Source organism: Tiliqua scincoides, chromosome 1 (genome assembly GCF_035046505.1).
Source record: "Tiliqua scincoides isolate rTilSci1 chromosome 1, rTilSci1.hap2, whole genome shotgun sequence".
In the NCBI taxonomy this organism is placed as follows: Eukaryota; Metazoa; Chordata; class Lepidosauria; order Squamata; family Scincidae; genus Tiliqua; species Tiliqua scincoides.
Genome location: NC_089821.1, coordinates 272,229,217 through 272,254,334, shown reverse-complemented (window position 1 = coordinate 272,254,334; position 25,118 = coordinate 272,229,217). Strand labels below are relative to the sequence as shown.

Genomic DNA, 25,118 nt, shown 5'->3' with positions numbered 1-25,118 from the left:
TTTCATGTGGTTAATTTAAACAGAGTGTAATTTAACAGTGTTTAAATTACATTGTATTTAAATCAAACATAGTGTTTAAATTAACCACATGAAATCAATAAACAATAAAATATATAATATTAAATTTAAAACTGTATTACATATAGTAATTTATTTATAATTTATTATAATTATATTAATTACAAGAAGGCTATGTGTTGCCTGTGGGGACCCATTCACAGGGAAAAGGACATCTAAGGGTCCAATCCTATCCAAATTTCCAGAGCCAATGCAGCTTCAACATTTGTTCCTTTACCTTGAGAAAGGCCTATGTGACTGTCCCCCCACTGTAGGATACAGCACACATCCTGTTGGCACAGCTGCACCAGTACAGAAAAGTTGGATAGGATTGGACCCTAAGTTCTTTTCCAGGACAGGAGGCTAAAAAAGAGGATGTCCTGGAAAAAGAGGACATCTGGTCACCCTGGGTCAACATCAAAGGTTCTATGCCTTCCAAGTGTTATTATATCACCCACTGTGGGTGACCCACATACACTGCACTATATGAAGAACAAGAGGGCAAGACCGGGCCCTGAGGTGCTTACAATCAGAAAACCGATTTGCCAGCCTCCAAGATTGGCCTGGAGTCTGCAGGAATTGGCAGCAACCCTGGGGATGTTAACAGGGTCTCCCCGGTTTTATATTACTTCAGAGTGGGGGGAGAGGGGGCAGGAATCTCTAGCAATAGCTAGAGGTGTTTTAAAACAGTGTTATTTGTTTTACTCAGAAGTAAGCCCATTGCATTCAGTATGATTTAGGGCCCAATCCTATCCAACATGCCCTTACTTTGAGGAGGCCTCCATAACTACGCTCCCACCACAGGATGCAGCACACACCCATAAGAACATAAGAACAGCCCCACTGGATCAGGCCATAGGCCCATCTAGTCCAGCTTCCTGTATCTCACAGCGGCCCACCAAATGCCCCAGGGAGCACACCAGATAACAAGAGACTTCATCCTGGTGCCCTCCCTTGCATCTGGCATTCTGACATAACCCATTTCTAAAATCAGGAGGTTGCGCATACACATCATGGCTTGTACCCTGTAATGGATTTTTCCTCCAGGAACTTGTCCAATCCCCTTTTAAAGCCGTCCAGGCCAGTCGCCATCACCACATCCTGTGGCAAAGAGTTCCACAGACCAACCACACGCCGAGTAAAGAAATATTTTCTTTTGTCTGTTCTAACTCTCCCAACACTCAATTTAAGTGGATGTCCCCTGGTTCTGGTGTTATGTGTAGCCACCCCATTGGCATGGCTACACCAGGGCAGGAAAGTTGAAAAGGATTTGGCCCTTAGACTACAAATCTTATTCACTGGAAACAAACACCTCTAGCAGTAACTTGAGAGCCCAGTCCTATGCGTGACTACTCAGAAGTAAGTCCCATTGGAGTCAATGGGGCTTACTCCCAGGAAAATGTGGATAGGATTGGGCAGTGGGTAAAGTGTTGGCAAACCTCAAAAAAGTAACAAAGAAGCAAGAGAGCAAGAGAGGAAGGATGTGCTGAATGTGATTCAATGATTTTTGCATCGGCAGCAGCCCTCCAGCTTCAGAGAGCCCAGAGCAGGCACTGGAGCTGCCAATGACCCAACAGGCCCCTTCTCCACTCCTGAGCTTGGGCCCTGACTGTCACAAGAGAGGGCAAAGAAAGGGCACAGGGCTTCAGCTGCCTCTACTGAGCATGCGCGGAGCTGCCTGAGCATGCGCAGTAGCTCACATGGTGCCGGAAACCAGGTGACCTGCCGCTTTGTTTTCTTTTAACGGCTGCAACGGAACTTGCAGCTCCTCTTGAGGTAATTCGAGGGGGGGCGGCGATGCCGGGGGGGGGGAACGCAGAGGTCGGCCAAAAAGGGAGAGGGCGGCGCGCCCTATTCAGCCATCTGCTTCATGGCGCGGCCCTACAGACGGAGAAGGGGGAAGAAGAGGCGCATGCGCGCGAGAGGAGAGAGAGGAACGTTGGTGGGCGAGGAGCGCGCGCGCCCTCTGGAGGCAGGGCGGTGGCAGAGTCTGAAGGCTGAGGGAGGCGGTGGGCGGGGCCAAGGCGAAGAGGGAGGAGCCAGGTGAAGCTCCAGTTTGTCCAGTGACTGACTGAGCTGGGGTGGTGTCATGGTGACCAGGGCTGCTGGCCATGACAGGGACAGCCACCTTCATTTGGTCACACCGCTCTCTCTGGTTGTGCTCCAAAGTGTGTGCACCTGAGGCTCTGCCTCAGACACACCTGGGGGCACTGAACACATTAATGCTGCATTTCTCAACCAGTGGCATGCAGGGATGGCGGTGGGAGGGGAGGCAGAGCCTCCCCACAGTGGAGTCCTTCAAAAAGCGCCACCACTGTGTGAGGCACCCAAGCACCCACAAACCACGAGTGTTGCACATGGTTTGTGGGTGCTTGGGTGCCTCACACGGCAGCGGCGCTTTTCAAAGTATTCCACTGTGGGGAGGCTCTGCCACCACACCCACCGCACATCCCTAGTGCTACAGGCACCACCTGAGGTGGCACTCAGGGGCCATCTGCCACGCAGACCAGGAACACGACACAAGCAACACAGGAGGCTCCAAAGCAAAGCATAGGTGGCTTTCCCACACTCGAAACAGCCCTCCCATTCACCTGAGCCTTTTACTGTTGTTTGTTGCATTGCATCTGGCCTCCCAACCCCGAAGTCACTGGCAGTACTGTCATTGCCTGTTCTTTCCAATGGTACTTCTAACAAGTGGACTGTGTGAGGTGGTACAGTGGAGGACAAGCGTTGAGAAACACTGCTCTAATGAGGAAAAAATGCATACTTTCCCTGTTTGTTTCTGTTTAGGGAAACCAGGAGGAATTCAGAGAGTGCAGTAGCTTCTCTGCCCCTTCATATTAAGCTGAACGTCAGTATTTTGTCATCGAAACAACTGCGGATGGATTGGGAACAACATTCCTTCCCTCTTTTGCCTCTGGTAGCTCTTGTTGCAGTTATGTGTCACTGCTGATCACCTTCACGCTTGAAAGGCAACATAACCAGGCAACACCTTTCCTTACCTGCGGAGCAGAAATGTGCTCGAGAGTGATGCTGACACTGTCAAACTTGGCCCAGTTCCATCGTGCTTGCAGGCAGCTGCACTCCCTGGCTTGCAGAAAAGGCCACAGAACACAGTGGAGGCCTGTTCTGTCATCTGCCTACCCCATGTGCTCTGTTCAGCTGCATCCTTTGCTCTGGCAACCAAGCACTAACTCACAATTCAGGCTTTTAACTACCAAAGAGGTAATTAATGGCAACTTTATTCTTGCTCCCAAGTTATTGTACTCATGAAATGAAAATCAACTCTGTCTGTAGATGTATTTTCAGTGATCTTTTAAAATGACAGTCAGAGCAAAGGAGCCATTGTATGTCTTGCCCAGTCAAAGCATTTAGCTCATTTTGAAATCACAATCATAGAGAAACTGATAAGAAATGGGATCAAAAAAGATAGCTTTATTATTACACTAATGATTTGTATAGAACCATTTTTGTACATTATGGGCTCATAGTTTAAAATTGACAGCTGAGAAAAGGAAGGGACATGGAAGGAAAGATAACAAGATTATGATACAGTATACAGTTATTTCATGTAAGTGTCATTAGTCTTAACTACAGTACAATCTGGGGTCTTCGGAGTTGGGTCAAAGGTTTCCCAGAGACAGCTGACAGTTGTGGCTAGAATCCTAATTTGAGGGGGGCTGGTGGTGTTGCCCACCTCCTGTCAGTGATGTGATTCTCACTGCTGCTGCTCTACAGTTTTGTCAGCTTGCATAATTTGGCACAACAGAATTTGTAATTGTCTCTCTAGCTTTTTGAACTTGAGGAGAGGTTTTAAATTTCCTTTTTGTGATTCCCCCCTGCCCGCCTCCTCATATACCAAACCTTAACCATCTGTTTGGAGGGAAGGGAGCTGAGAGATCCATGTGTGCAGCTGCTTGTGAGATTCTGTGGGCTAGAATAAAGGAATATTAACATATTTTAGCAGGAGCTAGAAATCTTGCCTGACTTTAGTCCCATCCAATTCTGGGAAAGGATTGGTGACTGGGGAATTGTTGTTAGGGGAAGAGTTGACACTGCCCAGTTGCCTGAAGAGCCTGAATTACCCCAGTATCAATGCTGAGAAAATCTGACACTGCCCCATTGTTCAGCCCCTTGCCCCTGCACAGGTGTCTCATGTTTCTTCCCATGTGTGTGTTGCAGTCCACCACATTGCTTGAGATCCTAGATTTATAAGGATTTTTGTAAGTGCCTCCTATAAAAAGTCTTTAGTCTTGTGGCTGGTTTTCAATCATTTTTAAATTATGTCACACTGAGTGTCCTAGGGTGCAATCCTAACCAACTTTCCAGCACTGACATAGCTATGCCAATGTGGCGTGCACTGCATCCTGCAGTGTGGAGGCAGTCAAGGGGGTCTCCTCAAGGTAAGGGCATGTTTGTTATATTAACTTGGTGCTGTATTGCGGCTAGGTCAGTGCTGGAAAATTGGTTAGGATTGCGTCCCTAGTCTCATAATTATCTAAAGATAATAGATCTAGAAAGATAAAGGGAATTTCATCCTTGGCCCTTGGGATTGCCTGTTAGCACAAGGGTGGAATACGCAAACCGTCTGTGTGATTCTGGTTGGAAGGGAACAGGATAATGCTCTATCCTAAACACCTTTTCAGACTTGTCAAAAATTGCAAAAACAAAAGAGGCTTTGGACATAAATAAATGAAATGCAGGGGAAAGACTTTGTACTTTCCTGCCTGCCTCCATTCTGTCATATCTGAAGTAGTTCTTTTTCTACCTAGAAACTGCTACATTTCAGATGTGATTGATAGAGAAATGTGGACACAGCATCTTATATTTATTAAGTAATTTTGATTTAAATGTTTTTGCTGCATGTTGACTCTTAGATGGAAAAGTGAAAGGTTTACAGCTTGTCTTGAAGTGATGCTTCCTCTACAGCTATTTCTATTTACTGCTGGATGTTCTTTGAATTCTTTTGTAGAAAAAGAAATCTGGCAAGGAGAAACTACGACCTGTACAACAAAAAACAGAGAAGCAGGAGGTTGAGATAAGATCCAGGATGACAGTGAAAGATCTTGCGAAAGCCATGCATAAAGACATAGGTGAGCCTGTTTCTTTGACTGAGACCACAATCATGTGCCTGTCTACTCAGAAGTAAGTCTCATTGTATTCAATGGAGCTTACTTCTGGGAAAGTGTGTATAGGATTGCAGCCAGAATGAGGCAATGAATTGACAGTCTTCCTTGAAGCCATTGTGCTGCAGCTCTGTGTGTGCATCCCAAGAGGAGATTGCATGTTCAGGTGCAGGTGCATCTGCTGAGGAATAGGTAAGAGGAAGCAGAGCACAGGCTGCTCTCAATTTGTGTAAAAGCCTTTTGTGTCCTCTTTATCATGGCTTCTGATTCACACAAAAAGTTGGATCCTAGGAAGAAAAGAATGAAAGGTGATTTCAAATTTTTCTTCTTGTATGATCTCTCCATTTGTTTGGTTTGAACCAGAAGCTTTGTTATTTTATTTTTATCTGGCCTAGTGAGGAGGTCTTACTCCAAGTGTCAGGACCCTTAGCAAACTGTCCTCCATGATCTGCCCCTCATACCTGGGTGGATCCTGAGAGAGCTGCTCTGCTGTCACCACACAAAGGCTATGGGCACAGAGGTTGGTGGGAATCAGCAGTGGGCACTGCTGAGGACCCTGGGTCCTTGACAGTTTCCCAACTGTGTTATTGAGCTGCCTTTGACTATATGTGCTCAAACCTTCTTCAGGCATAGAAAACACCATGTCATGCAATTGGTAGCTAGTATGAAGCCCCTGGTTGGCAACCTTCAGTCTTGAAAGACTATGGTATAAGCCTACAGCACCTGGTATTCCCAGGCGGTCTCCCTTTCAAGTACTAACCAGGCCTGACCCTGCTTAGCTTCCAAGATCAGACGAGATCGGGCATGTGCAGGGTAACAGTTGCTACCCCTGTTTCCCCTGGGGGCTGGGGACAAGAATAGGCCCTCAGTTTGGCTGTACTTGTCATAAGAGGTGACCAAACAGCCACCGGGTAGATGGGACTCGTTAGCCTGGAAAGGCAGCTCATCTGAGAGAAGGAAAACTCTGATCCCAAACCTCCACTGCCTTGTGGCAACATCCAGTTATGGAAAAGGCTTCAGGAGACAACCTCGAGGCAAAATCCAGAGCTGGAGTCCCTGAGGCAGTTTGCGGCTGTATACAGTCACGCTCTGGCAACTCCTCTGACGCCGCTGGAACCAACCGTATTGGCTTCTGCCTTTCATTAGACCATTTCAGCAACATGGAGAGGGAGGATTTGCTGCATGGGTAACAGTTTATCCTCCATATCCATATGGAGTTTATCCTCCATATCCATATGGAGTTTATCCTCCATATCCTCAAGCTTCGTGCACTGGAGAGGACACGCTATTCCAGAACCACCATTCAGAGCGCGATACTATAGTCTTCCAAGACTGAAGGATGCCAACATGAAGCCCCTGAATTGACTAGTCCTACTATAAGCACTAGCTGTCTGGCCTTGTGTCCTTCACCTGATGAACAGAGCTGTGCTTTCTGCTTGTTGCACCTCAGGCTTTAGCTCTCCACTTCTAGACTTCTGCAACTGAACTTGGGGACTATATACTACCAAACATACATACAGGGCCCAAATTCAGTTATGACCACTTGTAGCCTTGTTCCGACCCTAGCAGTATTGTTCAAGAAATCCTGTGTACCTCCCCTAATGCCAGCCTGTTCACCTTATTTTCTGAGCATGATACAGGGAGCTTCTAAGGGCAACTGCACCCAGGCAGCTTTTGGGCTTTAAAGGTGGATGGATGTGTGTTCCATGTCTATCCAACTACTGTACAAATCAGCAAATTACACTTGTGTTATTTCCTTATTTGTCCCTGCCTTTCCATGCCACAATGAAGAGGGGGAGAGGGAGATTGCTAATATAGCCCACACCATGCTATCCATGTGGCAGGAGCTACACTCTCAGTGGAAAAGCCACTTGTGTTGCCTGTTTTCTGTGCAGATGTGTGGAACTGAAAATACAAGGCACTCCTGTGCCCTAGAGAGATGCCCAGCTCCTTTATGCTTTCTACAGGCTTGATGTAGCAGTAGAGAAAGAGAGATGCTAATATGACACTTGCATTTTCTTTCCATGCTTCTTGGATCTTGTATGAAGGTGGAACAAGATTCATGGCATTTTCATGAGTTGCTCAGTCTTTAAGTCATTTTTCATCACAGGGGAAGAGAGTCTGTGCCTCTTATCTGCTAACTTGGGAGTTCTGTAGCAGAGCTCATGTCATTCATTAGCCCCTTTAATTGTTTCAATGTTTCCTGCCTTTTCCGTCTCACAAAGGCCTGTGAAGGAGAGTTGTACAAGATGCCTTTCATCATCTGGAACGTTCCTCAGCCATCTGCTTCCGATGTGCTTGAGCTACTTTCATCTGAGAAAAGTTTAAATTAAAGGAGTTTGCTGTAAAATTGACCCCAGTTGGAAAGTTTTCTTTTGAAAAAAAATCCTTTGTTGTAATTCTTTAGCTGGCTTCATTAGGATTTCTTCACCACATGTAATATATTTAACAAAGATGGTAATAATAATAACAGCAGTGAAGTACGTGATCCTGGCAAAATAGCAAGGCCTAAATTCTGTGAGTGCTGTGGTGGTAGTGGCTGCAAGCTCATTCTATAGAGCAGGGGTCACCAAACCCCAACCTGGGGGCCAGATGTGGCCCGTGGTGAGCCTCTATCCAGCCTGTGGCCAGCCTCTTGTTCCCTGAAAGCCCCTGGTCCACTTTGCCAAACATGACTGGAACTATGCTCTGGTTGCATCTGGAGGGTGTTCTAAGGGCCAGAGAGGTTGAATGAATGAGCCCATTCATTTATTCACACATCTAATTTCCATCTCTAATTTATTTATATAAATTTTATATTTAAATTTTTTTCAGCCCTCAAAACCGTGCCAGACATTTGATGCAGCCCTCTGGCCAAAAAGTTTGGAGACCCCTGCTGTAGAGCACAGATTGCGTGAAAGGGTCTGTCTTTCAAGAAAAGCCCTGCCAGATCAGGTCAAAGCCCCATTTAGTCCACCATCCTGTTTCCCACTGTGGTCCATCAGCTACTTCTGGGAAGCCCACAAAGAGGAGAGAAAGGCATGCTTCTCTTCCACCATTGTCCACCTGAAACTGGTATTCATACTGCCCCTGGACTTAGAGGTAGTGCTCAGCCATCACACTTAGTAGTCACTGATACACTTGTCCTCCATGAATTTGTCTGATTCTCTTTAAAGTCATCCAAATCAGTGGCTATCACCACATCATGTGGCTACAAATTCCAGACTAATTATGCACTGCATTGAAGTACTTCCTTGTCTGACCTAAGTCTCCTGCCAGTCAGTTTTGTTGGCTGTCCCCTCATTTTAGTATCGTAAAGGAGAAAAACTTCACCTTTCATAATTTTATATGCTGAGCCATCACAGAAGCCTATGTAGGATTAGACATGTTCTAAAATAGGTTTTAAAAAAAAGAGATCACAGGTCCCAGTACAGATCCTTAAGGGACCTTACTCTTTTCATTATGAAAATTGCCCATTTATTCTTTGCTTCCTGTTCTTTAACCAGTGATCACTCCATAAAAAGACCTATCCTCTTATTTCATGACTGCTAAGTTTATTTCAAGAGCCTTTGAAGAAGGACTTTGTCAAAAGCTTTTTGAAAGTCCACTTATATGGTGTCAGTTGAATTACCTCTATCCACATACCTGTTGACACTGTCAAAGAACTCTATATGGTTAGTAAGACACTCTCCAAATTTACACTGTGTCATCACAGGTGCCTTCCGGAAGTTTACTTTTTTATTATATTTATACCCTGCTTTTCAGCCAAGATTGTGTTGCAAAGTGGCTTAGGGCACAATACTAACTTGCGCTGGAAGTGCGCTGGAAGTGCCTGAGGTGGCACAAGTCTGAGGAGAGCAGAGCGGATTGAAGCAGCTCCATTCTCCCTGGGAACTGAGGTTGGAATCCAGCATAAATGCTGGATCCCAGCCCTGTCTCCTGCTCTCCACCTGCCTGCCACCGGGACCGCCCATCGCCCTCCCTCTCCCCACGCAGAAACACCTCCCTCCCTCCTCTTCCCCACCACCCCCCACACCTCCCTTTTTTGGAGGGGATTCAGCATAGAGGCGTCTGTCAGGCTCCGCAGGCCGGCACTTCTTGGAGCGCTGACCTGGTTTCCCTTTGAGGAGGTGCAAACGTGCTCTATGGCACGTTTGTGATCCTCCCAGGCCAGCCCAAGGGACTTGGGCAGGCCTATCTACAGGTTTGGATTGCACCCTTATACTCAGAATCCACAGAAAGATATAGTGCAATCAGAGGCTTGTTCATAAGCCCAAAGAACACTCTCTTGCTGCACCTGAATATTTGGTTTCAGGTTTCAGGGTCTTCACTCCAGAAGGAGAGGGCAGAAAAAACTGAAGGTGGACTTGGGGACTTTCTGATAGTGAAAGTGTCACTCTTGGGGGGCATTACACCTGAGTAAACATGGGGGTATTTTTTCGTTTCTACCATCAGATCATATATATGAAGCCCTTCTAAACACAAGTATTGACTTGGACTCGCTAGAACCAGATTCAGTCTTAGATGAAGTCTGGATTAAGGATATTATTAAAAAATCTGGCATGAAGTGCAGATGGGCCACGTTGAAAGAAGAAAAAGTCAAAGAAAACAAAGATGCCATAAAGAGGTAACATCTGCTGTTGGTTGCTGGGTTTGTGCATACCTCATTTTGTTTCTGTAATTGTGTTTTTCTGTCGCTGCGTACATTTCACAGTCATGATACTCAGTGTAGTCTTCTCAAGATCTAAGAACTACATTTTTTCAACAGTTTCTGTTTGATTCCTATGCTGAGAATTCCAGTCTTGAGAGAAGTACACAAAAATAAATGCGTCACAAGAATCTTTATTGTCTTGCTTAACCACAGAAACCTATGTGTGTTTGACATCTGTGGCACTTAGATGGTGTGAGAGAAAATTAATGATATTGTACTTAGCATGCATATAGTGCATTCAGCATTCAAAACACTTTGTGCAGATTGGTCTATACATTATACTCACATTCATGAGCCAATTGCCATCACTTAGCAGCTCATCTGAGGCCCAGATGCTGTCCTTCCTCTGCTTTTGGATAGTACAAAGACCTACTGTCCTAGTAAGAAGGGAGTAAGAACATAAGAACAGCCCCACTGGATCAGGCCATAGGCCCATCTAGTCCAGCTTCCTGTATCTCACAGTGGCCCACCAAATGCCCCAGGGAGCACACCAGATAACAAGAGACCTCATCCTGGTGCCCTCCCCTACATCTGGCATTCTGACTTAACCCATTTCTAAAATCAGGAGGTTGCGCTTACACATCATGGCTTGTACCCCATAATGGATTTTTCCTCCAGAAACTTGTCCAATCCCCTTTTAAAAGCGTCTAGGCTAGACGCCAGCACCACATCCTGTGGCAAGGAGTTCCACAGACCGACCACACGCTGAGTAAAGAAATATTTTCTTTTGTCTGTCCTAACCCGCCCAACACTCAATTTTAGTGGATGTCCCCTGGTTCTGGTATTATGTGAGAGTGTAAAGAGCATCTCCCTATCCACTCTGTCCATTCCCTGCATAATTTTGTATGTCTCAATCATGTCCCCCCTCAAGCGTCTCTTTTCTAGGCTGAAGAGGCCCAAACGCCGTAGCCTTTCCTCATAAGGAAGGTGCCCCAGCCCTGTAATCATCTTAGTCGCTCTCTTTTGCACCTTTTCCATTTCCACTATGTCTTTTTTGAGATGCGGCGACCAGAACTGGACACAATACTCCAGGTGTGGCCTTACCATAGATTTGTACAATGGCATTATAATACTAGCCGTTTTGTTCTCAATACCCTTCCTAATGATCCCAAGCATAGAATTGGCCTTCTTCACTGCCGCCGCACATTGGGTCGACACTTTCATCGACCTGTCCACCACCACCCCAAGATCTCTCTCCTGATCTGTCACAGACAGCTCAGAACCCATCAGCCTATAAGGAGCACATAGCTAGGCAATGTATCATCAAAGTAACAGAAGAGCCAGGTGCCATTGCTCAGCCGCTTACCCAAGACACAGCTGCTGCATCTGCAGTCTCCCTCTCTCACTTTGGACAGTGAAAAGACACTCCACGGCCTTGGGGAGAATATTAGCTATACTGCCAGAGCAATGCCATGTGCTGGAAATAGGGCAAGCAAAGGCATGTCATGGTATTGTATTATTTTATGTAAGCCACCTTGGGGATCCCTCTGCATTGAAAAGTGGAGTTGAAAGCAGATAAATATGTATCTCCATAACCCTTACAATGTTTCTGTGAAGTGGGTCTGTATTATCTCTGCGTAGTAGAAGGCTGAGGCTAAATGAGAGTGACTTTCACAGGCAGCTAGCAAAAGTGATTGACATGAGATTTGAACTCACAGCCTCATTCCCACTTCAAGGATGTCATGTTATTCTCTATATGTATAACATTTTATTATCAGGGTGGCTGACAGAGTTCTCTTCCATGCCTCCCCCCAACAACAATCCTGTTAGGTGGGTTAAGCTAAGAATGACTGACTTGGGGCACAGTCCTAACCAGGTCTGCTCAGAAGTAAGTCCTATTTTGTTCAATAGGGCTTATTATCAGGAAAATGTAGTTAGGATTGCAGCCTTATCCAAGTTACTCTGTGAGCTTTGTAACTGAACTGGGATTGGAACCCTGATTTCATTTGCCCTAATCTAACACTATAATGACTTGGCCACCCTGTCACTAAGATATGCCGATTTTCATCTTTCAAAACTTCACTGGTCACCTGAAAACATTTCTAATTTGCCAGAGCCAACAAGGCGCAGAGCTATTTCGAAATCTGAAGAAAACCCACTGTAGGAATTCTGAATTGTTTATGTGACCAGCTGATGAAATGCTGACTGAAATGAGAATCTTTCTGAAATATGTTGTGGCTCTTTTCACCCAGTGAATTAAGAAGTGAAACTTTTTGCTGTAAACAAATCACAACATTCCTCTAGGCATACATGTATGCTCTCCCTACTGTCAGTAGAAAGAATTTAATTTGGCTGGACTCTTTAGCATTAAGCTGTGGCTTATTGCTAATGATCATACTGAAAGATAATTGCTGAAAGATCATTGAGACATACAAAATTATGCGGGGGATGGACAGAGTGGATAGGGAGATGCTCTTTACACTCTCACATAACACCAGAACCAGGGGACATCCACTAAAATTGAGTGTTGGGAGAGTTAGAACAGATAAGAGAAAATATTTCTTTATTCAGCATGTGGTTGGTCTGTGGAACTCTTTGCCACAGGATGTGGTGATGGCATCTGGCCTGGACGCCTTTAAAAGGGGATTGGACAAGTTTTTGGAGGAAAAAATCCATTACGGGGTACAAGCCATGATGTGTATGCGCAACCTCCTGATTTTAGAAATGGGCTATGTCAGAAGGCCAGATGCAAGGGAGGGCACCAGGATGAAGTCTCTTGTTATCTGGTGTGCTCCCTGGGGCATTTTGTGGGCCGCTGTGAGATACAGGAAGCTGGACTAGATGGGCCTATGGCCTGATCCAGTGGGGCTGTTCTTATGCTGTTCATAGGTATTAAGAAAATTATTAAAAGCAAAACATAAAGGAGAAATATGAGGGTTTCTCTCATTTGCAAACGAAATGTACTTCTGTTCCTTGCAGGCCTCCTGCAGATCCAGCTTTGTTAACCACGAGGCCTCCAGTTGTCACCATACTGGGCCATGTTGACCATGGGAAAACAACACTACTTGACAGCCTGCGAAAAACTCACGTTGCAGCAACAGAAGCAGGAGGCATCACCCAGCACATTGGTGCCTTTCTTGGTACAATTTATTTTTAATTTAAAACCAGCAAATTATAACACTACTGTTTGGATTGATTCTGCTAGTCGATCATTATTGGGTACAAGATTTTGTTATGGTTAGTGGATATTATTTGTAAAGCACCTAACATTGTGCTAGGTGCTATCTAAGGGCCCAATCCTATCCAATTTTCCAGTGCCTGTGCTGCTGTGCCAATGGGGTAGGAACTGCTTCCCGTGATGGAGAGGCAGTCACAGAGGCCTCCTCAAGGTATGGGAACATTTGTTCCCTTACCTCCGGACTGCATTGAGGTTGTGCCAGTGCTGGAAAGTTGGATAGGATTGGGCCCTAAGACTATGGGGCTATGAATTGTAATGCCCCTGGTTCAGATGTTGCCCCTACTGTGAACTCATGAAATAGTCTTAGACAAGCCCTACTCACTCATAGGAATATGGGCGTAATAACATTGGCCTACCTAACTGGATTGCTGTAAGGCATGCAACAAGATAATGTGTTGAGTAATATACGAGCACTTAATAAGAATGGAAGCTCCCCTGCACACGTTTTGGGTTCTTGCATATCTCCTATTGGTTTCAGTAGGGGTTGCAGAAGAATTTTCTGGCTATTTGCATGGCCGCAGGCCAGACCAGTCTACCTCTCTGCTGGCCTTAGTCATGCCACACATGAACCACTGGGGCAACTACCTCCCCTTAACTTGCAACACCTCTGGAGGTCATAGTTGAAATCTTTGCTCATCCATGAAGCTGTCTGATTCACCAAGAGCAAGTTGCCTCATCTCAACACAATCTGTCTCTAATGGGGTATGTTGGTTGTAAAGAAGCAACTCTGAATCTACAGTTTCAGAAAGCCTTGATCTAGTGGTTCAGAAGCATCTCTGTTTTAGATTCTTCAACATGGAAATGAAGACATATTTTGAGCACAAGGTGCCAAACTTCAAAAAGAGTTTCTTCCTCAATTGTTTCCACAGTGCATTTGCCTTCTGGGGAAAAGATAACTTTTTTAGATACTCCTGGCCATGCTGCATTTTCAGCCATGAGAGCAAGAGGAACACACATCACTGATATAGTCATATTGGTGATAGCTGCAGAAGATGGAGTAATGAAGCAGACTGTGGAATCTATTCAACATGCTAAGAATGCCAAAGGTATATTGGATTTGATTTTATCTGATTTGAAATATGTGTTGCATACTGTACATTCATTCATACTGTTCATTCTTGATCCCTAGGTGCATAAACTAGAATCATAACAGCAAAATTTTCCCTGTGAAAGGAACTTTCATCATTTCACTAGATGGAATCATTGGTTTCCAAAGCTGTTTTAGTTACTGTTGGATCTCTCTCTCTTCTTCCTCCTTTTTCCTTCTTGGTCTCTGTCAGTTCCCATTATTGTTGCCATCAACAAATGTGACAAGCCTGAAGCTGACCCCGACAGAATTAAGAAAGAGTTGCTGGCTCATGATGTAGTTTGTGAGGAGTATGGCGGAGATGTTCAGACTGTTCATGTTTCAGCATTAAAGGTAATATAAACCAATGGCAGAGCCCTCATGCTAAAAGTGGGTCTCATACGGACTTTATTTCTGAAAAATAAAAGCTGGATTATGGCACTGGTCTTAAGGTGAAGTGCCACAGCATTTCAAAGCTAGACCTCTCCTGGAAAGTGTATCATTTCATGATGCAAAAGTGTTTGTGACAGTCTGCCTACAAGATGATTTTATAAGGTGCAAATTCACAGTTTGGCAGATTAATCAACTAAGGGCCCAATCCTATCCAATTTTCCTGCCCTGGTGCAGCCTCAATGCAGCCCCAAGGTAAGGGAACAAATGTTCCCATACCTTAAGGAGTCCTCTGTGACTGCTGCCCCACCACAAGATGCAGTGCATACCCCATTGGCACAGCTGCACTGGCACTGGAAAATTGGATAGGATCGGGCCTTAAGGGTGCTATTGTAACTTGCACTGGTACAGCCATGCTACATAGCCTGCACAGTGTCCTTGGCAGATTAGGAACAGGCTGAAAGTCATTTCAGGGCAAGGGCGTATTTTCCCTTTTACCCTGTGTAACATCCCAGCCTGCCCTATGGGGTTACTTGGTTAGCTGGCACAAATGTAAGGTTGCCTGGCCCAGGAGTGGGCATTAGGACACGGTGTGTGCTGCCACTGTTGATCCTGCCCCCTCCCCACCCCTGGAACACCCTTCTGCCACCCTCTCCCACCCCCTGCACCGCCCGGCACAAACCTCCCTTTCTCGGCTGGTCCAGGGATGGGATCTGGTACTTTCAGGTTGGCGCACATCCTTGTGCAGGCACAGCCTGCTCCTGAGTCAGCACAAATGTACTTGACGACACATTTGCAACACTTGGGAACCGATATAGGAGGCCTGCGCCAACACACATCCTTGTTTGGATTGCATTGTCAGAGAATAAGGCCTGATGCTTAGTCACGGCTGCTACGTGGCAGTCATTTTATTTTTATTTCACATTTTAGATCATGGAAAGTTTCACAGTGAGATAAAATATTGATGTGCAGTGCTTCACCTTACACATGTGGTGATTTCTCTCTATGCATTGGACAAATGGCAAAAAAAGCAAGTGAAAAATCTAAGAGGGCAGGAAAAATATTGCCTGCTGCATGTAGCAGTGGCTGCATATGAATCTCCTGCTTCTTGATTACCACTCCACATGCATTGACATGCAACAAGCACCTTCCTTGGGCCACCAAAATTGTACCCCAGCCCTAAGGTGTCTTTCATGCAAAAGTCCAGCTTTTAGGTGTATAGACAACCTCTTGAAACAAGGGGTGCCTGAGCTGAATTTCATTGTCTTGATCCTGTTGTGATTCTTTTTTCTATCCTGTATTATTTGGTGCAGGGTGACAACCTGATGGCTTTAGCTGAGGCAACTGTCACTCTTGCTGAGGTGTTGGAACTGAAGGCGGACTGCACTGGTCTAGTAGAGGGTACCGTAATAGAGTCTCGAACAGACAAAGGGAAAGGGTGAGTCATTCCTTTAGTTCCATCTTTTTGTTCTGTGCCATCACTTATGGTCCTTTGCACAATATTGCGTTGGAATTTCCGAAAAAGTATGTTGTTGTATAAGTGAGGCTCATGGGCATAAGTTCTCTCGTTTTTAATCTTTGCTGATTTAAAATTTAATAACTGTTTAAAAAACAGAACAGTTTGATTTTAATTAAAATCCAGGAGATTTTTTTTTGTCTCTTTGGATTCAGTAATTTTGTTGTGTGAAACTGCTTTTTGTTGAGTTTTTATGATGGCATTTCTATGTTAGCTGCTTCTACATGCTATATTTTCAATGCTTTTTAAATTTTTGTTTTCATTTACTTATAAGTCCCTTTGGGTTATATATGTCAGAAAAGCAGGATATAAGCTTTTAAAAATAAGTAAATAAAACCATTAAAACTGTCTCTTTTGTGTCTTTCATATTTCCTCAGTGTAGTGGGGAAGTGTTTTAAAAGAAAACTTCATATGGCATTTATTAGTATTTTTTCTTTCACCTTTGCTTCTGTCATGTAACTGACAGAACTTTCAGCATCTGTGCTTGTGAAACCTCACCTCATCTTTTGTCCTTTTCCTTTCTCCAGTCCTGTGACAACAGCAGTCATCCAAAGAGGCAGCCTGAGAAAAGGCTGTATTCTGGTTGCAGGGAAAAGCTGGGCAAAAGTACGCCTGATGTTTGATGAGAATGGAAAGGCCATGGACACGGCCACTCCTAGTATGCCTGTGGAGATCGTTGGGTGGAAGGAAGTCCCTTCAGCAGGAGAGGAAATCCTTGAAGTAGAATCTGAGGTACCCCAGATTTCCATTTTCGGATTTGAGCCTCATGTCCTCAGGACTGGCAATGCCACAGGAGAAAAAGGACACATTCCAAGCACTAGATCTCCATGTGGGGGAGAGGGGGGGTTGGGGACCAAGTGTAAGGATGAGATCAGAGGCAGAAGGAGCAGTCCAGTCCCATGGATTGGCTTCAGCGGGTAGCGGCACAGGAAATTGGTGACTGGAACTGAAGAAAAATTGACTTGGCCCTGTTTTGCTAGGACCACTTTCTTTCCTCCCTTTAGCTATCACCATTACCTTTGATGATTTGGTAGGGTGCTGCAGGGTTGAGTGGCTCCTCCTCATTTCCTTTTCCATTTCCCTTGCTCTGAGCCTGTGAGGGGAAGCCACTGCAGAAGGCAATGTGGCCATGTGTATCCCATGCGTAGAATTGCATCTGCTCTCCCTGATCCCAGTTAAAATGTGACAGAAGTGGAGGTGAGGAGTGCAAGTGTGGGTTCTTGTGTATATAAGATAATTAAATGGAATCTCCATGCTCAAACTATAAAGTATATCAAAGGCAGTGGTGCTCTCCATTATGCCTTCATTGTTCCAGACTTGGAGGTATCCACCTAGCCACTGCTTATGCATGTTAGGCCAGGTGAGCCTTTGGTCTGATCATGCAAGGCAATTCTCTTGTTCTTCTGCCAAGCAAAGGGCTCGTGAAGTTGTCGAGTGGAGAGCCTACGCTGAGCAACAAGAGAAAGTGCAGAAGGATCTAGAGATTATAGAAGCAAAGCAAAAGGAGCACAAGGATGCCTACAAGAAGGAGCGAGAGGGCTTGACCAACCTGACCTGGAGACAAAGAAGGGCAGCTTTGTACAAAGCCAAAAGGCACCTCATGGCTGCGCGACCTAAAGAAAGAGTGGAGAGTGACAAAAACACCTTGCCGGTCATTATCAAAGGTGAAGGCCTCTTTTACTGCTTGTTTGGTCCTGGTGGTCAAAGTCACGATACTGCATTTGAGCTTTTGGGCCCAAATCCCAGCTTTCATAATATCTTTCACCCGAGCTCAGCACTTGAATTGGGGCTTAGCTCTGGCTCCTCTGCAGTAAAAACAGTGCAGGGGCAGCCAGGCCTGGAAGCTATGGCCCTTTCTGTGCAACAAACTAAGCAGATTAGAGAGAAAGAGGGTGGTACTGTGGAGGGGAAGCATTATGGAACCATAATAAGGACTCCAGAAGGTCTGAATAGGAAGTGGAAGGAGTAGTCCTCCAGGAAGGAGCCAGGAAGAGGGTGAAGGCTGTCCAGCAAAGAAATGTTGGGCTTGTCATGCTCCCCACCCCCAGTCACTGCTGAATGACACCATTGCAAGCTCAGGGAACCAAAATGGACCAAATTCTTACTGTAGATACTCACCTGTAGGTCGAGAAGTTTCTGCCAAGAAATCAAGGTTCGCCTTATCTCCAAGGTCAGGAGATAAAGCTCCATGGGTAAAGATAAAGCTCCATGGGTCAGGGCTTTTCAAGCAACTCCAGAGAAGTTGCTTTTCAAGCAGTACTGAGAAGCAATGCAGAGATAATTAGAGGGTTGCTAATCTCCAAGGCAACCCTTGGCAATCTCCAGCCAAATCTTTTCAGTGCTACTGAGACTTCCATTTAAATCAAGCAAGCTTCCTTCTCTTTAGCTGAGCCTGCTGCAGCCTTGTTCCATTTTGCAAATGCTAGGCAGAGGTTTGTTTTTTTAAACACTAGAATGTAGTCCTCATTTCCATTTGAAACAAAGTTTCAGGCTACAATTCAGTGCACCTTTACTTAATAACACCCATGGAAAGCAATGGGTCTACTTCTGAGTAAATAGGGTTGCAACTGTGTGCAGCTGCACATGCTGAAGTAATTTTTTGTTGCTTGTCTCTCCACTGTGAATTGAATTGGGTGCTCCCAGTTACGTGTTCTAAGTTGTACATGTAGAACCTCTGTCTTAACACACCAGGCACCTTAAAGAAGGATTTGATTAATGGTTCTCCTGCAGTGGTTCCCAACCTTTTTCACTTGCATACCCCTTGGCAGCCAATTTCCATAAATTGTCCCCTCATATTAGCTAAATGCTTGTAATCAGTATTAATAATATAAGCCCTCATTTCTTCTATATGAAAAACCAATACTTCATGTATTCGTCACAGTATTTTCACTTTTTATCTGTTTTAAGAATTGAAGGCAATGCCTTTGCACTGTTTTGCACCAGCAGTGTCCTGAGAAATTCTTGGTAAATGATCTTCGTAATTGATCAAGCTGAGTCTCCTTATTCCTGATGGTTCCCTTTCCAGAATTCTGGTGGATGGCAAAAATCGCATTAAAGTAAATCTGTTTAAATGTCCCTTTGTTAGGTGATTTAAAAGCAGCCTTGCTAACCTTTGTGATGTAAGACAGTCATTAAGCAGACAATCCTTCAATCAGTCTCTCTCTAGTCGATTAGAAAGGCTTTACTCCGAGCCAGCCCTTCACCCAGAGCAAAGTGATTATCTTTCTTTCACATGTTCAAGGGAAGGGAGGAATAGCTTGCCCTGTTTTAAGTGTCTGGAGAGAGAATGATTGATGAATTGTTAGCTGGTTGCCCTCTCTTGGATTAACAAGGCTATTGTTAAACAACTTTTTCCTTTAATTTAAAGGACCCTTCTCATTGTGTTGAGATAAAGCCACGGATTAAAAAAATCTGTGGATAATTAGGTTATACCAGCTACCTCCCTTCCTGCCTTACTGGCCCTGAAAAGCATTCTGGAGCACTACCTGCCTTTTTCTGCGATTATTCAATTCTTTTTTGAGTACCATAAAGGTCCTGTCGAGTGCCCCTGGGGGTACATGTACCCCAGGTTGGGAACCACAGTTCTATTGGTATGTTGTTTACAGTGCACTTACTCTGATAGCGTTTACAAAAAGGTTATGAAGACTAGAATTTAAAAAGTTAAAGAACATAAATGTATCTTATGATCTTATACTATTTTTAAAATAAATTAGAGACTGTACAGTTCTTAGGTGTCAATTACTGGTAGGTTATTTTTAAGGATCTGGCATCAAGTAAAATCAGACAAAACTATAGTCAGAAACCCCCCTATGTTTAACCCCCGATTTATCCAAGGGTCATAGAAAATTCCATGATTTTTGACTTAAAAACCTGCCCTCAACTTATCTGTGAGATTGACTTATAGGCGGGTATCTGAGGTTCCTCTATAACACTGCAAGAATTGTAAAGACTTGTAAATAGCATCTGTCTTGTGCACTGTAGATCTTGAAACCTAGCTGCACTGCAGCATTCAAATCAGCCGTTGGAAATAGTTGGTAGTACAGGTCCAGCCTTGTTATACATGGATTTTTTATACAAGGATTTGACTCAACATGAACGGCCCCTGCAAATGAGAAGTAATGTGCTGATCCCTGGAGAAAGGGAAAAATGCATCCCTTTAAAATCAGTTTAAAAAACTGAACAGTCCTTTAACAATAGCCTCGATAATGAGAGAGAGAGAGAGAGGACAGCTGGCTGACAACCCATCAATCCTTCTTTCTCCAGGAGACCCCTCCCATCCCCCTGAGCAGGTGAAAGAAAGGAGATCACTTTGCATTGGTGAAGGGAGGGGCTGAGTGAAGTACCTTTCTGAGCACTTGGAGGACAACTGATTGATGGATTGTCTTCTTAATGACACTTATCTTACATCACAAAGGTCAGCAAGGCTGTTTTTTAAATCACCGGAGCAAAGAAACTTTGTTTTTTAAATTGATTTGCTATAGTGCGTTTTTTGCCATCCACGTGAGTGCTTGGAATGAAACCCACGCAAATAATGAGGCTCAACCTGTAGTTCTTTTTTCAGAAATGGGACAAAATCCATTAGGACCCTATCTGTACTCATTGCTCAGCTCAACTCAGAATTGAGTCTTGCACAAGATAATTTCCTGATGATGATTATGATTAAAATTAACAGTGTTTATGTACCACTTTTCAACAAAAACGTTCAAAAAGAAGTTTAAGATAAAATCAAATAATTAATTTCAATAATTATTGTAAATGATTATGAGTAGCTGGTATTCCATTATCTGTTGTTTTCTGCTATGCAACTAAGTAGGTCTCTCTTGTTCCATACAGGGGATGTTGATGGCTCTGTGGAAGCCATTTTGAATATTTTGGACACCTATGATGCCCATGAAGAGTGTGAATTGGATGCGATCCATTGTGGGGTTGGGGATATTTCTGAAAATGACATAAATCTTGCAGAAACTTTTAAAGGTAAATATTGTGTTGATCAGAATGAAATTATTGGACTCTCAGTTTGCTGAACAGTTGGGGCACTTTGCTTTTCAGATAGTATAATTAGCTGCCCAGGACATGAAGTGTAGGATGAAATAAAGCTCCAATACAGAGACACTTATGCTTGGTAAATATTGCATGTGACTAGTACTGTGTGTCACAATGATTGTAGACAATTGCCCTCCCATTGAAATGAGTGCACATTTCCATCCATATCGCAAGACAAATCACAAGGTATCCCTACCCTCACAAGCACAAGCCTCTGGAGTATCATTTAGAATGTAGCTAGGATGACATCCTTTAAGGCTGTATCTGTGACTCCTGGTCCAGTGTTGGGAACCTCATACTCAGTCCTAATTCCTGGAGGCTGTGCATGCAGGATTCAGACATTCATGTATTGGCTTCTGTATAAAATATATCCATAGAAATGGAAATTTGGATGAAATGGCAGCGTATTTTTAATGTCCAGCGACCTTCCCCTGCATATTCTGTGTGGTGCAGAATTTGAGAAAAGAATTTCAGAATTCTGGGCATAGAGTTTGTCATCATGAGTATGTCTGCTTTATTTTTTTTAATTAGAAAAGCTCTTAGCCCTTCTGATTGTAAAGATAGATTTATGTGCACCATGCCTGGTGAGATCTCAGCAGAAAGAGGGGAGTTCAATAGGATTATCTGTGGGCAAGGCCCTCCATATATCTGGGTGCTTCCCCATGATGGACATAAACACAATAAAATGTGCAAAGCAAGCAAGTACAGATATGTACAAATTTGCATCATGTAATCAAGTTATTGAAATTACTTTTCTTAGAAATGTTAGTTCCTTGGTAGTTTTCTTTCATCCTTTGCCTCAGTGCTTGACAAACATAACAGCTCTCATCCTGAAAGTATTCCTAGCTGACCCGTTTCTGCCCAGCCCACAAGCGTACACATTTGAACCCTGTTGTGTGTATGCAACGTTGGACAGAAATAGCTTAATAGGCATTGGGGTTTTTTTTTAGTTGAATAATTGATATGTTCTCTTTTTCGGCTTGACCTATCAGGTGTTATATATGGGTTCAATGTGAATGCAAATAAATCTATTCAGCAGCTGGCTGCTAAGAAGGGAATAAAAGTGAAAATTCACAATATCATCTACCGGCTTGTTGAGGACTTGTATGAAGAACTGAGCAGCACATTGCCTTGTTCTGTGGAGGAGCACATAATAGGTATGCCTGTGAATTCCTGGTGTTGGGAACAAACCAGGAGCTATTGCCTATGTTGTAGGCTTCCTAGAGGCATCTGGTTAGAAACAAAAAGCTGGACTAAATGGCTCCTCAGTGTAATTCAACAGGCCTTTTCGTGCACTGGAGGGATGGTGACCACTTCTTTGTGTTCTAGTAACAGAATGATTGCTTTGAAGATACTGATAGTCCTGAAGTGGTGAGTGTTCAATGTTTGCTGCAACTCTGCAAGAGTACAAGAGGGCCCCATAACCACAGATCCCATATCTGTAGATTTACTTATCCGTGGATCGGGTCCAAGTCCCTCCCAGTGCACGCACCCCCGCACACATCATTCCAGAGGCGAGGGTAGCTATGCTCCGTTCACCTCCAGAGGGGCCTTTTAGCTCAGCAGAGGCTGAGGATGCCCATCCCCAGCCTTGGTCGATCTCAGACTGAGCTCTGAGGCAAAAAAAAGGATCTTCCAGTTTCTCTGTGAAACCAGAAGTGAAGTTTTTTATGCCTTATAAGGCATTGGGAGGCTTGGGAAAGCCCTGGAGCCTCCCAATGCCTTTCCTGGGTCTCCCAATGCCTTATAAGGCATTAAAAATGCCACTTCTGGTTTCTATGAAACCAGAAGTTCTGGGGGTGTTTTTTTTGCCTCAGAGCTCAGTCTGAGCTTGGCAGAGGATGCATGTATTAAAGCACGGGATAGGCATTTGCCCTTATCCATCGTTTCAGCTATCCACGGGGGGGAGGGGTGTTTCCAGAACAAAACCTCTGCAGATAAGGGGGCACACCTATACAGAAAAAGCACAAAATACCTTATTTAATAGCAGAATTCCACTTACTGAAAACCTCTGCCTTTTTTTAATTTGAAAAGTTTCTAGACCGCATGGTTGCAGAGAGGTGCTTGAAGGCATTTGATAATGGATACTGAAATTTCAGAAGCCAAGGGAGCAGCAGAATAAGATTTCCAGGGGTTGAAAGTAGTGATGTATCAGTACCCAGCATAAATTGTTTGCTGTTCCTTGCAACTAGCAAAGCCAAATAAATTGTGCAAAATAATGAAACTTGCAGAATACCACAAAATAAGAGAGCATGCATATTTGCTTTTTTTTATGTAGCTTGCAGTGTAGAACATTTGGAAAGCCGAAGCACAGGGTATTCTTAGTATGGAGTACCTGTAATCCTGACAATACAAGTAAAATGGAATCAGAGTTACTTTCAAGAATAGCTGTGTCATTGCTATTAAATTTAATTAAGAAGCAACAAAAAACCTTGATGATTCAGGCATCCTTTGGTATCTGTGGGGAGTACATTCCTACTCCCCCCCCATACAGAAACTGCAGATAAGAGAGAACCCTATATGGTGAAGTACAGTACTTCTCAGCATATCCCCTCCCCCACTACCTTCGTTTATCTTCTTTACCCTGACGCCAAGCAAGCATGTTTCTTTCTTTTACAGTATGCTTGCTTGGTGTCAGGGTAAAGAAGATAAACATAGATAATGAACACAGAGAACCGTGGAGAACTGAGGATATGGGGGGATGCCATGGATCACTAAGCTTGGATCACTGATTCATGCTCACACCCTTTGATTTCCCATAGGAGAAGCTGCTGTTTTAGCTACCTTTGAAATCACAGAAGGAAAAAATAAAGTTCCAGTGGCTGGCTGCAGAGTGCAAAAGGGACTGCTAGACAGGAAGATGAAGTTTAAGTTGATTCGTAACAGGGATATTATTTGGACAGGTGAGTAAAGTGGCAACCTCCCTGGCTCATCAATTGGGCGCCTCAGCATCCAGTTCTGCCAATCTGGGAAGTCATTTCCACATTATGACCCTAGCTAGGGGAAGGCTCCTGACTGTTATTTTACACCTGTCTTGTCATACAGCTGACATTTGGTTACATATTTGTTATCTAATTCAGAAGTGCATACTGAACGCAAATAAGAAACAAAGATTTAGGCTGCAAACATAAATGCATGTACTAAAGCAAGCCCCACGGAATACAGTGGGACTTGCTTCTGAGTAGATATGCAGATGATTACACTTTTAGTAAACTCCCCCCCCCCCCCAAATAAACGTTGAACCATGTTGCTGGAAGCTCCCAGTATCTTTGTGATTTTTTTATTAACCCATGTTTTCTGTTAAGACTTTGGCACCATGTCTTTGTCTCCATTCCCTGCTGTAAGTTGAATTTGAACTGCTCTACAAACTAAAAATGTTTCTTGAGCTATTTAACACCAACCTTTAAACTGCTTTGCTTTGGAATTTTTACGTACTCATCTCTTTTCTGCCTAGGATATTTATCATCACTGAAACACCATAAGGATGATGTCCCTGTGATCAAAACTGGTATGGATTGTGGCCTTAGTTTTGAGAAGAACATAGAATTTGAAGTTGGAGATGAGATAATTTGTTTTAGTGAAAAGGAAGTTGCTCAGAAGATTTCTTGGGACCCAGGATTTTAAATCTTAAATAGGCTAAAGAGTGATTGATTGAGAAACTTGAATTATGACCAGTCTTCACAGGACGGTGGTAGTGGAGCCTTCTGGGAATCAGCATCTGTTGTAAAAATTAGTGGTACTGACATTGGAGAGAAGGCAAATGTTTGAGTTTCTACACTGGTGTGCTGTAGTTGCTTTGTGACATAAATTAAAAATACAGCTGAGACAACTGTTTTAAAAACTACTTTGTAAGACAATAGGACATTGGAAGAGCTACTTGAATTCATAGTTTTTGTATTGCAACAGAACTACACAGAACAAACCCAAGCTCTCTCTTTAGGCTGAACTAAAAGATCATTTTGCTGAGCATATCTGAGTGCTTGACTAGCTATCAAAATAAAGTGAGTGTGTGCTGTGACTTCAGGGTTTATAGCCTGACAGAAGGTGGAACT

At 44.0% G+C, this 25,118-nt stretch overlaps 1 protein-coding gene and 1 pseudogene across 2 annotated transcripts; one reads left to right on the top strand and one right to left on the bottom strand.

The window, feature by feature from the left end:
• Positions 1-1,752: 1,752 nt before the first annotated feature.
• Positions 1,753-25,084, top strand: MTIF2 (mitochondrial translational initiation factor 2). 2 transcript variants are annotated; one of them, XM_066611926.1, is made up of 14 exons: positions 1,753-1,833; positions 2,848-2,977; positions 5,030-5,150; positions 9,618-9,789; positions 12,793-12,953; positions 13,921-14,097; positions 14,332-14,471; positions 15,821-15,945; positions 16,551-16,755; positions 17,435-17,687; positions 20,857-20,997; positions 22,059-22,223; positions 23,829-23,969; positions 24,521-25,084. In XM_066611926.1, the coding sequence occupies exons 2-14, from the start codon at positions 2,939-2,941 to the stop codon at positions 24,688-24,690; spliced, it is 2,010 nt and encodes a 669-aa protein (XP_066468023.1). In that variant the 5' UTR covers positions 1,753-1,833; positions 2,848-2,938; the 3' UTR covers positions 24,691-25,084. The 2 variants fall into 2 exon arrangements, with proteins under 2 accessions (XP_066468023.1, XP_066468022.1); XM_066611925.1 differs by having other exon boundaries at positions 2,848-3,282.
• LOC136637560 (5S ribosomal RNA) lies at positions 5,895-6,011 on the bottom strand (annotated as a pseudogene).
• Positions 25,085-25,118: the final 34 nt, after the last annotated feature.